We start from the raw sequence: 12,379 nt of genomic DNA on the forward strand, positions 1-12,379 counted from the left end.
TAGGAATAAGATTTCTCTTACTGGATTTCTTTACCCTTGAACATGAAGCTCAAAAACTTACTTTAAAAAAAGATAAAAATTATGGCATTTAAGTTTTTCGGGAAAACAAAAAAGGCAACGCTTGCTTGAAAACTAAGACTGAGTGGTTTAAAAATTAAATATTTTATTCTAAAGTAAAAAAGTTCAACATTTATTATTTTTTGCAGGACTGTATCCAGGATTTTTTTTCTTGTGGGAGTCTACTAAAAAGAATCAGAGAAGGGAGGCTTGCCAAAAGAATTTTTATCCTGGAGGGGAGGGGTCAAGGGTTGTTTTACCTGCGTTACAAGTTGGAGGAATATTCTTTTTTTTAGGAGATTTTGTCATTTTACCATCGATTTGCGAGCCAGACAAGTTTTTTTTATGGGGGCTCAAAGACGGTACTCCCCCCCCCCCCTGATTAAACCCTTGATTCCACGTAAAAACACAAGAGACATTTATATAGTGGTAGAAGTATTTTTCCTCTAGTAAAAGTCTTATGTACTGCTCTGATAATCATTGACAATTGTGCTCCATCAGGCACGCACGTCGGACTGTTTTGCTCTTGTTTTTTGGGGGAGAGAGAAGCACATTTGGCAATAATTCCAGAAATAGTTGAATTATGTGATAAGCATAAAATATTGTCAGAAAAATAAAAAGTAACCGCGAAGAAAAAAAATTCTTTGCACTCAATATTTTCTCTGAACTGGGATGTATAAGCAATTAAGTATGCACGTCCATACTTAAACAATACAAATAGTTATTTGCTAATCATAAATATTGAGTCCAGCTTTAAACATTCGAGCCATGAAAGTAATTTTTTTTTTCGCTTCCGGCTTTTCTTCTTTATATCTCAAGAATCCAGTTTATTGTTACCACTATACCCATCAAAGCTTCTAGCCAAGCGTTTGGGGACTGGATTGTCAACTTGATTGCATTCCAAATTTCATAAAACTGTAAGTTGTCTTCCCTTTTCTTTGCAAATATAAGAAAATGTGTATTTTTTAGATATAACTAAACATTTATTCTTTTTTTCTGTATCTTCTTTCATGTCTCAATTTAACTTTTAAGGAAAGAAAGTCAAGAATAAAAAAAAATGCAAAAAAAAAAATGCAATTCAGGTCTGGGAGGATCTAAAACAGTCTTACCAACCCCCCCCCCCCCACCTATGTTAGAATAATACAATTGCCTATGAATAAAGTAGCAGCACGTGCTACAGCATTAGCCGTTGTGTCTTAAAAAGCATTATTATAGTTGATTATGTGTGTGTACATAGTTATACACAGGAATGAGGAAGCTTAGGGGTTCTCAAGTTAATAATTGTAATTGACTGTTTGGATTTTGAAAAGAGAAATGCCTGTAATCATAATTCTGTTTCCTTAAATTTGTATCTCTATGATTTTTGTAACTTATTGTAACTTCTATTATTTACCTTTATGCTCTATAGATTTGTATAATAGTAATTACAAGCTACTCAAGGCTAAACAGAAGTCAAATGTCGTGTTTGCTCATTATACCTTGCATACAAGTGGTGAGGGAGGTTATCTCCCACTCGCCGCCAGAATTGATTTAGAAAAACCTAAGAAATTGCAACCTGAAAATGCCCTTGTTTTGTATATTAGATCCCCCCCCCTCTGTATGTGATTCGGGTATAGATAGGTGTATATTCATAGCCAAAGAGCCATACCACAAATATACAGTTTAAAAACATTATAAAATGAACTCGAAGTACAAGTAGTTAAAGCACTAAATAGATCTTTTTATCTGAATTAAGACTTTATATGAATATGTATAATTTTTCAAATATTATTTTTTTTAAGGTATATCCGATTATATGGTTTGAAGTTTTCGAAGGAGGATCATGTGTTATTTGTTAAGTTATGCTACGAACTTTTAATTACAAGAGGCATTGATGCGCAAGTTGTTCAAAAGCTAGCAATAACGTTGACAGGTCTTTTAAAGTAAGTTTTTATTTCATAATATATTTCTTTTTTTCTTTTTTTTACAGGGTAAACGGCAAGGGTTTGGAGAGAAGAAATGGAAAATAAAAATGTTCTTGCATCATTTTCGTATATCTTTTGGTGTTTATGTGAATCAGACATGTCCACCCGACTTACTGTAGGCCATTGGTGACCTATAGATAAGTGATCAGCAACCCATCGAGATTGTTAATTAGAAGGGTTTTGGTTGCACGATTTTGCTTAGGGATGGCAACTCCGCCTCGCACTTGGTTTAAAAAAATCAGGTTTTGTGTGTAGAAATGTTGGACAGCATTTTGTTTTCTTGATCGGTCTAGGGATGACAACTCTGCCTTATATTAGACTTATGAAAATCAGATTTTGTGGGTGGGAATGTTCGAAAACATTATGATTTTTATTAAAAAGCCTTTTATATCTGCCTCGTTGGTGTAGGAACTAAAAGATTATTCGAATGTTCAGTGCTACTGATATGTTGACATTGTAAATAAGTTAGATCACAAGTTGAAAGAAGAGGCCTGCCTGCTGTTAGGTCCTTTTCATCCTCTCGCGCGATTATTTTGTTTTTTATTATTATTATTATTATATTATTATTATTTTTATTTAGTACTGTCATAGAAATCGGTATGGAAATAGTATAGAATAGTATAAATATAGTATAGAAGTAGTATGGGTTTTCTTTTGTTTTTGTTACTCCAATTTATTACCATGTTAGTGGGTCAAAAATAAATTATTTTATACTTGTATGAAATAAACAAGGGTAAAGAAACATCCTTGTTCATAATTCGCTTTGTAGGATAAATTCTGGAATAAGTTCAATATTTTATACACTTTCTTCTAAGCGCCCCTAGCACAGCAAAGAACCTTTTTGTGCCAACTGCTTTAAATACTTCTTGCTACATTATATAAAATGTTAGATTTTAATTAGTTTCTTGTTAACTTTTATTCAATTTTGATTTTCATTTTGGTACTTGTCCCCCCCCCCCAATAAGTAAAGTTATGTTAATCCAAATGAAATATAACAAAACATGATGAAAATATTATTCTTTAGAAATAAAATTATAGAAACTACGGAAGAAAATTAAGGAAAACAGGCCGCGCAGAACGCATAATGTTAAATGCCTAACCTAATCACCTCTATATATTAAATATTAAATAAAAATATACCTACAGCGTAGTTTTTCTCAGTGAGACCTAATCATAACCTACTGCGGATAGACAAACCGGTTTTTTTCAGATCTTACTCATCAAAATTCTTCAGCGGGGTTGGAATATTTAACAACTATTTTTAATCTTAATGTTTTCTTTATTTGGTTAATTTAGTTTTTAAATTTAATTTAATATAACTATTTTATTTTTTTCAATTTTTATTTTAATTAATTCATAAATTAATTTTTAGTGATTTTATGTTTGAAAATATTAGAAGGGAAGGGAGTAATAAAAAATATATAATTATTTTAAAAGGAATGAATAGGTATATTTTATATTAAGTGATGGAAGTTTTATGGGGTTAAGAAGTTGGTAAAGTTTGTGGCTACAGAAATGGCACATAAAGACCATTTTTTTATTCTATTCGTATATTAATTTGAATTCAAGGGAGCATCTTTTTTTTTATAAATTTTATGTTCTTTTATCTTTGTATTGATCATGGCCCATAAAGGCTTTTGATATCAATAAATTTCCTGTCATACTTGTTAGAAAAACTTCTTGTTATTCGAGCAGTAAAATTCAATTATGAAAATCGGTTTGGTCGCTGGGAAAGTACAAGTAGAAAAACAACATTTGTTTTTCATACTGGTTTTGGTTTTCAACATTTTTCTCGATTTGCTTTGGGATATTATTTTTCAAAATCAGGTTTTTTAGTGAGAATATTCAGCAACATATGTGTTTATGGGTTTGGTGTTCAACATTAAGTGATCTAAACTAGCGTAGGGGTTGCAACTTATGAAAATCTGGATTTGTGGTTGAAAATTTTCGGTTCTCTTTATTTGGTGTTCAACATGTAGTGATCTAGGTTAGCCTAGGGGTTGGAACTCTGCCTTGCATTAGGTTTATAAAAATCAGGTTTTGTGGTTGGGAACATTCGACAATATTGGTTTTTCACCATTTTTCTCGGTTTGCTTTGGGATGGCAACTCTGCCATGTACTATATTCATTATAATCAGGTTTTGCGGATGGGAATATCCAGTAAAAATTGTTTTTCTGTTGGATTTGGTTATTGGATTTAAAGAAAGTAGGTATAACACGATTGTAAACAAAATTGGTTTTGGATTCAAACAAATTAACGGTTATCAATAAGATTTTTACAACCATTGTAAATTAAAAAAGTAAAACATCGCCATATCTTTAATATCTTTGTATTACCGCCATATCCATGTCTTTAACATTTTGAGTCGTTCAGAGTCAAATAACCGAAATTTTAATCCTTAAATAGCTATGAAAAATAGCTATTTTCGAGAAGACGGGAAAGTGGCCGCTAAAGGAACGTCAGAAATTCAACTTTCAGGTTCCTTATTGTGTTTTTTTTGTGTATGTACATTTGTTTTTATATTTAAAATATGGGTCTTTGTTTTGTGTATGGCCTTTTAGACTTTGGTTGTAAATCTATCTAACCCTGTTGGAATTTCTGAGTTCGGTCAAGAGAGTGAATTAGTCTTCAAATATTCAGTCAATCAATAGAGAAGCACAGAATTAGATACAGCTTAAACAAAAAGTTTGAGTTACAATTTCCGGAGGGATGTGGGGTGGGAGTAATAACATTTTACATTTTTCTAAGCTTTAACAAACCAATTACAAGATAAAAAAAAATTAATAGCTTGTGAATAAATTGTATAAACAAGGTTAGTTGTAACATATTAGATAAAAATGCTGAACTATAATAATAGTCATTCGTTGCATTTTAAGGAAAGGCTTATCTGCTTTATCCTCAGCTTATTATTTTGCTGGGGCCAATAAGAATAATCTTCGGCTATCTTTCCTCCGCAGAACGTGTCTTAGCCATCTAGATACCAGGGAGGAAAGTCAAGAGAAAAAGTCGATTTACGATTTTATTTTACATTCTTTAGTATTATTATACTTATTACTAGCTGTTGGGGTGGCGCTTCGTGCCCCCCCCCCAAGCCCCCCCCCCCGCGCGTAAGTCGTTACGCGCCATATTGGTTACGCGCCATATTGGTTACGCGCCATTGTAGTTGTGTCCCTGTGTCCACCTGTGAATATAGATAGATATATATATATATATTTTTAACTACGTAAAACTTGCGAATATACAACATTCTTGGCTGTCCCATTGTCTGTGCATATAAATAGATTGTCAGGTTTACCGACTCTTGAACATGCAACATATAATTGTCCATGGGAAAAACAATCTGTATTCAGATCTATACCTCATTATTCTAATGATTGCCCTTGAGCTTTGTTGATGGTGATTGCTAATCGAATATTCCCTGTGTCCCCGTCGTCATCTATATATCCCCCTGTGCCCCCGGCGTCCCCGTTGTTGTTGTTTCCCTTTTTCCCGGTCGTCACTTGTGTCCCGGTGTCCCAGTCTGTAATTTCTCTTTGAGTGTCGCGGTCGTCATTTATATTCCCTGTGTCCCGGTCGTCATTTTTGTCCCGGTGCTTTGTTGATGGTGATTGCTAATCGAACATTCCTTGTGTCCCGGTCGCTTTCTCTTTGAGTGTCCCGGTCGTCATTTATATTCCCTATGTCCCGGTGTCCTGGTCGTCATTTGTGTCCTGATGTCCCGGTCTGTAATTTCGTCAGTCGACAAACATGACGTCAGTCGACACAAAAACATGACGTCACTCGACACACACACAGACAACCTATTTTTATATATAGATTTACGCTTTATTTACAAGGAGACTGTAACACAATTGCCATGGGGGCAATTGAATTTAAATAAATATAAATACCCAACTTTAATTTTCTTTTTTCTTAAATAAATTCCTAGCTCTGTGCTCCTTTTGTTTAATGTGTGGTTCATTATTTTATTTTTTTTATGGCGAGATTCATGGCACTAGTACTTAGGTTTTATATGCCACTAATAAACTGTTTGGCTATATTTTCTCCTTGGAGTTGTGTCTGCTGAATTTCCTTTTAAAGGAATCTACAGATTAGTTTTCAGGGATATTATCCCTCGGAAGACTGTTCTAAATGGAGGCACAGCGCGTTACGAGGCTGTTCATCATTTGATCAGTGTGGGGGCTCATCTTAAATCCAACCGTACAGTGTTTCTGCGTATTTGCCGTATTAGCTTGGCAAACGACGTTACAAGTACAGAAAACTCGTTAGAGGAAGGGTAGTTGAAGAACTTGCAGCTAATAGATATTGGCGTCACATCACATCTCTCATTGAGAATTTTAAAGTTACCCGATTCGTGGTACAACTTGCCCTTTTGAAGAACCCCGCCAAGCTTTCTTGTGCAGGGGAATTGAATCTGACCGAAGTGTGCACCCAAAGAGAGTTCTGATGAAAAATGGATTCCCAAATAACGAAGGTTGCCAACTCCCTTGTTAGTTTCACCTTGAAAGTAAAGTCAGGCTTTGTATGCGAGACTTTTGATTGAGTGATCGGTATCCCTATTTTCTTTTATGCATTGTAATTGATTATTCAGGCATCAGATCACTTTTCTGGCTCCAGAAGAACTGATTTTAGGGACAGGGAACTATGTACAAGGTCTTCCTGTCCATAGACAGGCATATGGACTGTGGCATCGTCAGCAAAGTGGTGAAAAGAACCAATCAGATTTTCTTCTATGTCGTTGAAATGCACCAGGAAAAGTGATTCCAGTATGACTACCCTGAGGAACCCCAGCCTCTACCAGACGTATTTTAGACATTTCTAAATGACAAATTGATTGCGGTCGAAATTGTATATCGGTCCTTTTTAGTGGGTCCTTTCTCGCTGAGAAGATAGTCGAAACAAAATTTTATCAATTACGATGTCAAAGTCATATTATCTTTCGTTTTATCATTGATATTATGTCATGGTAGATACACGGTATGGTGTATGGGTCAACTTGTGTGGTGAATTTCCAATTTAATAATCCTTGGAGGAGGGGGAAATAATCTTTTCGTTACTCAACTTTCACCACTTAAAGGTAGGTAACAGTCTTGAAGGTAGGTGGGATGTATTCTCCCCCGTAATGGTATGTATTCTCCCCTCAAGATTGCGAGATTTTAATGGGTTTTAAATTCTCATAAATTTATATTAATTAATTAATCATAAATTATTTATACTAAAGATGTTCATAAATATCTTTAATTTCACGTAAATCACCCATTTAGGCGTTTTATCGAAGTTATTAATTCTTTATCCATTTTTTTTCTTACTAACTAGTGACTCAATATTAGTACCATTTACAATCTGTCTGTGCAAAAAGAGAGTAAGAGGGGGAAATCACTAATAGGAAGGCTCAAGAGGAACGAATAAAACCATTTGGCATGGGTCATGTTTAGTTATTCTTCATCCCCCGGAGGATCTAAAAAAACACGTGGCAATAAACACAAATCTTGACAATTTCACTTAAAAACGCTCTCCCATAGGAGCTTGAGACCCTCTTTGAAAATTTCAGCGACTCCCGTCATAGACACATGCAATAGGCACGGCTAAGGAGTGCCAGAATATTGGTACTTTGATGTTTTAACTATATTGCCTAAATTATAAGAAATTTGTCATATCATCTATATTCTGGTAATTTAAAGACGCTTATATATACAAATGGCGCTTTAAATCATTTAGCGTTAACCCTGAAACATAGTTCATTTTACAAAGCCAGCTTTTTCCCTATGAAATCAAAGTGATCATACCGGGCTTGTCCAGCATTTACCGGAGTGTTACTGGAAAATTCATGATTCTACCTAAAAATTTTAGTTCAGGAAGATGGTCCCTGTGGCATGGCTATCCTAGACAAAATTCACAGCAAGCGCCATAAAAACGCCCCCCTTCTCCCCCAGTCCCTTTTCTCTACCTGTATATATGGGTGTTTTGGGCTTGATAAGCGTCTTTTTGAAGATTATGGCCCCTCTCCCTTTGTAAAATCTTTTGAACCTTCTTGAAAGATTGTGGCCCCTCTCCCTTTGTAAAATCTTCTGAACCTTCTTGAAAAATCACATTCTTGAAAGAACAATCTTGAAAGATTATGGCCCCTCTCCCTTTGTAAAATCTTTTGAACCTTCTTGAAAGAACAATCTTGAAAGATTATGGCCCCTCTCCCTTTGTAAAATCTTTTGAACCTTCTTGAAGGATTATGGCCCTTCTCCCTTTGTATAATCTTTTGAACCTTCTTGAAAGATTACACTTTAGAAAGAACCTTCTTGAAACTTATAGCCCCTCTCCCTTTGTAAAATCTTTTGAACCTTCTTGAAAAATTACATTCTTGAAAGAATCTTCTTGAAAGCTTATGGCCCCTCTCCCTTTGTATAATCTTTTGAACCTTCTTGAAAGATTACATTCTTGAAAGAACCTTCTTGAAAGCTTATGGCCCCTCTCTCTTTGTAAAATTTTTTGAACCTTCTTGAAAGATTACATTCTTGAAAGAACAATCTTGAAAGATTATGGCCCCTCTCCCTTTGTAAAATCTTTTGAACCTTCTTGAAGGATTATGGCCCTTCTCCCTTTGTATAATCTTTTGAACCTTCTTGAAAGATTACATTCTTGAAAGAACCTTCTTGAAAGCTTATGGCCCCTCTTCCTTTGTAAAATCTCTTGAACCTTCTTGAAAGATTACATTCTTGAAAGAATCTTCTTGAAAGATTATGGCCCCTCTTCCTTTGCAAAATCTTTTGAACCTTCTTGAAAGATTACATTCTTGAAAGAACCTTCTTGAAAGATTATGGCCCCTCTCTCTTTGTAAAATCTTTTGAACCTTCTTGAAAGATTACATTATTGAAAGAACCTTCTTGAAAGATTATGGCCCCTCTTCCTTTGCAAAATCTTTTGAACCTTCTTGAAAGAACCTTCTTGAAAGATTATGGCCCCTCTCCCTTTGTAAAATCTTTTGAACCTTCTTGAAAAATTACATTCTTGAAAGAATCTTCTTGAAAGATTATGGCCCCTCTTCCTTTGTAAAATCTTTTGAACCTTCTTGAAAGATTACATTCTTGAAAGAACCTTCTTGAAAGATTATGGCCCCTCTCTCTTTGTAAAATCTTTTGAACCTTCTTGAAAGATTGTGGCCCCTCTTCCTTTGCAAAATCTTTTGAACCTTCTTGAAAGATTACATTCTTGAAAGAACCTTCTTGAAAGATTATGCCCCCTCTCCCTTTGTAAAATCTTTTGAACCTTCTTGAAAGATTATGGCCCCTCTTCCTTTGCAAAATCTTTTGAACCTTCTTGAAAGATTACATTCTTGAAAGATTATGGCCCCTCTCCCTTTGTAAAATTTTTTGAACCTTCTTGAAAAATTACATTCTTGAAAGAATCTTCTTGAAAGATTATGGCCCCTCTTCCTTTGTAAAATCTTTTGAACCTTCTTGAAAGATTACATTCTTGAAAGAACCTTATTGAAAGATTATGGCCCCTCTCTCTTTGTAAAATCTTTAGAACCTTCTTGAAAGATTACATTCTTGAAAGAATCTTCTTGAAAGATTATGGCCCTTCTCCCTTTGTAAAATCTTTTGAACCTTCTTGAAAAATTACATTCTTGAAAGATTATGGCCCCTCTTCCTTTGTAAAATCTTTTGAACCTTCTTGAAAGATTACATTCTTGAAAGAACCTTCTTGAAAGATTATGGCCCCTCTCTCTTTGTAAAATCTTTTGAACCTTCTTTAAAGATTACATTCTTGAAAGATTATGGCCCCTCTTCCTTTGCAAAATCTTTTGAACCTTCTTGAAAGATTACATTCTTGAAAGAACCTTCTTGAAAGATTATGGCCCCTCTCTCTTTGTAAAATCTTTTGAACCTTCTTGAAAGATTACATTCTTGAAAGAACCTTCTTGAAAGATTACATAGATTTTACGTCATATTTCATCTATTGCCGAATGGTTGTCGTTGGCAATCACACTTAAAAGGCAGATTGAATGCTTCCATTCAAGAATGGCGTAAGGTTGTTTAGCCCATTGTTTGGAAAGAACATATGTAGCAGATCGTATATGTGACCCTTATCAGAGGATTTCTCAGGGGGGGGGGGGGTCGACGAACCAGAAAAATTGTGGCAATTGGCTCAACATTTAAAATATGTTGTTATGTAGTGCCTTGTGTCATTAGGGATTGCGGACCTCTGGTCGCCCATTTGTGACGCTATCTTTGAGTATATTTTAATTATAGTGTATTTCAATATTTTAATGCAGGTTTTAAGTTTTGTCCTTTTTCTTTAGAAAAAGAGAGCTTCTCACAAGGGACGACTTGGAACTACCTTGGAGACCTTTGCACGAATTATTTGAACGTTTTTGCTATAGTTCAGATCTGATGTTTGGATTGGTCCACTATAATGAGTAAGTACCAGTGTAAATGCTTAGACACATATACATCGTGAGGGGAGAGTATAGTAAATTTTTGTATACAAATACATGGTAAGAGGGGAATAGAGAGGGGGGATTGGAGAAATTTTTGGATACATATAGATGGTAAGACGGAAATAGAGAGAGGAGAGGGGAGATTGGAGTAAATTCTTATGCACATATACATGGTAAGGGCAGAATAGAGAAAAATTAACATAATTTAAGAGTAGAGGTGTGTATTCTTGAGATATTGTAGATGTGGAATCGGGACTCTCCAAATCCTATGCTTCCAGTAAGGCACTAATGAAATTAGGCGGAAAGAGCAGGGGGTTGCTTATATACAGAGTAATTTCTGTATGTTTTATGTATTATTACTGCTCTCTACTTTTATTTTATTTTTTTAAACAGTTCGTGGTATCGAACTGTAAGTAAGGAGCGACTCGGCTCAATAGTAATCGAAACTCTAAAAATTTTTGGTATTTGGAATTTTGATATCAATAGATGCATCAAAAGAATCGGATTTTTATGCTGATTTTAAATATATTAGTTTCATCAAGTTTAGTTTTTCCCATTAAAAGTTACGAGCCTGAGAAAATTTGCCTTATTTGCAAAAATAAGGCAAGTGCTGTGTTAGGTTAAATTAGGTTTCAAAAATAAGGCAATAGCTGTTTGCAAAAGCTGCAAGTTATGAAATTTGCCCAGTGTTTACATATAGTATTGGCTATTGGTAAGCATACAGATGTTTTCAGGTTTTTTTCTAGGGGGAGGGGGATCGTGGGAGGATGTTACGTGGGAGAATCTTTTCATTGGGCAAGGGAAGCTTTTCCATGAAGGGTGCCCAGCATTATCTGAAAAAGATAAGAAATTAAAAAAAAAACAAGTTTTTTGAACTGACAGTAAGGAGCAACATTAAGACTTGAAACAAACATAAATTATTACGTATATAAGGGGGTTTACCCCCTCGTTTAATACCTCGCTCTTTATGCTAAAGTTTTTGTCTTTAGTACCTTCATAAGAGTTATTCATTCTAATTAAACGGGCTTTGTGATTCAGTTGAAGAATTGGAACAAAATTCGAACTTCAGCGTAAAGAACGAGGTATTGACGAGGGTGCGAACCCCCCTCATATACCTAATATTTCTGGATTTTTTTTATAATTTTTTTTTTTTTTTTTGTTTAATCTGTTTTGAGAAACAGGGGTCTTCATGACTCCCACAAATTCACTTCGAAAAAAAAGACAGTTTTTGAAGATTTTGTGATTTAAAGCAATGCGGGGAGTTTACTGATGGTAGTTTTATTGTTAACAATAGTCGCCATTGTTGTAACTGGATGTTAATTAACTAAAGTAAAATATTTAAGGGAAAAAACGAAACGAAATTTAAGATAAGTTTTATGAAAGAGAGATAAAAGGAAAGGTGTGTATCCCGCTTCAGAAACATTTGAATTAAGATACTCTTGGGTGCCCCCTCTTGGATTTTCAAAAATACTTCTTCTATATTTTCATTAAGACCAAACCCACCACCACCACCCCCCCCCCTCCAAGATTTTTCAAAATACTTTTCTCGTATCTTCATACAAAGATCGAAAAAAAAATCCTTGTCCCCCCTACAGTTTCGTATGCTTGGTAAACTCCAAATAATAAGTAAGTAAAAAGTAAGTAAGTAAGACGGCACTAGACCCTTAAGGTCCAAACCGGCGGTGCTGATCTCCGTTTCATGGCCCTTCAGCTAGGAAGTTCAATGGGGGCTGGGAGCCAACCATCCTGTGTTTTCACACACCCTTCCTGCTTAGTTTCCACAGATTTCTCCAGGTACCCATTTAGAGCTGGGTCGACTCTGGCTGAGCTTACAGAGTCACGCCACTGACCCCCGTCCCAAACTAAATAACTGGTCAAATCTGGGATTGAACCCGTGCCCCTTGGACAAAGAATTCCCACGCC

The 12,379-nt window shown here is 35.1% G+C and overlaps 1 protein-coding gene across 1 annotated transcript in view; it reads left to right on the forward strand.

The window, feature by feature from the left end:
* LOC136026981 (proteasome activator complex subunit 4A-like) overlaps positions 1-12,379 on the forward strand; it is a 59,816-nt gene that overhangs the window by 14,983 nt on the left and 32,454 nt on the right. The window contains exons 3-4 of the mRNA XM_065703852.1: positions 1,839-1,979; positions 10,319-10,435. Coding sequence (XP_065559924.1) covers positions 1,839-1,979; positions 10,319-10,435 — 258 coding nt within the window. The remainder of the gene's footprint in view (positions 1-1,838; positions 1,980-10,318; positions 10,436-12,379) is intronic.

This window comes from Artemia franciscana, chromosome 5 (assembly GCF_032884065.1).
Source record: "Artemia franciscana chromosome 5, ASM3288406v1, whole genome shotgun sequence".
NCBI lineage: Eukaryota > Metazoa > Arthropoda > Branchiopoda > Anostraca > Artemiidae > Artemia > Artemia franciscana.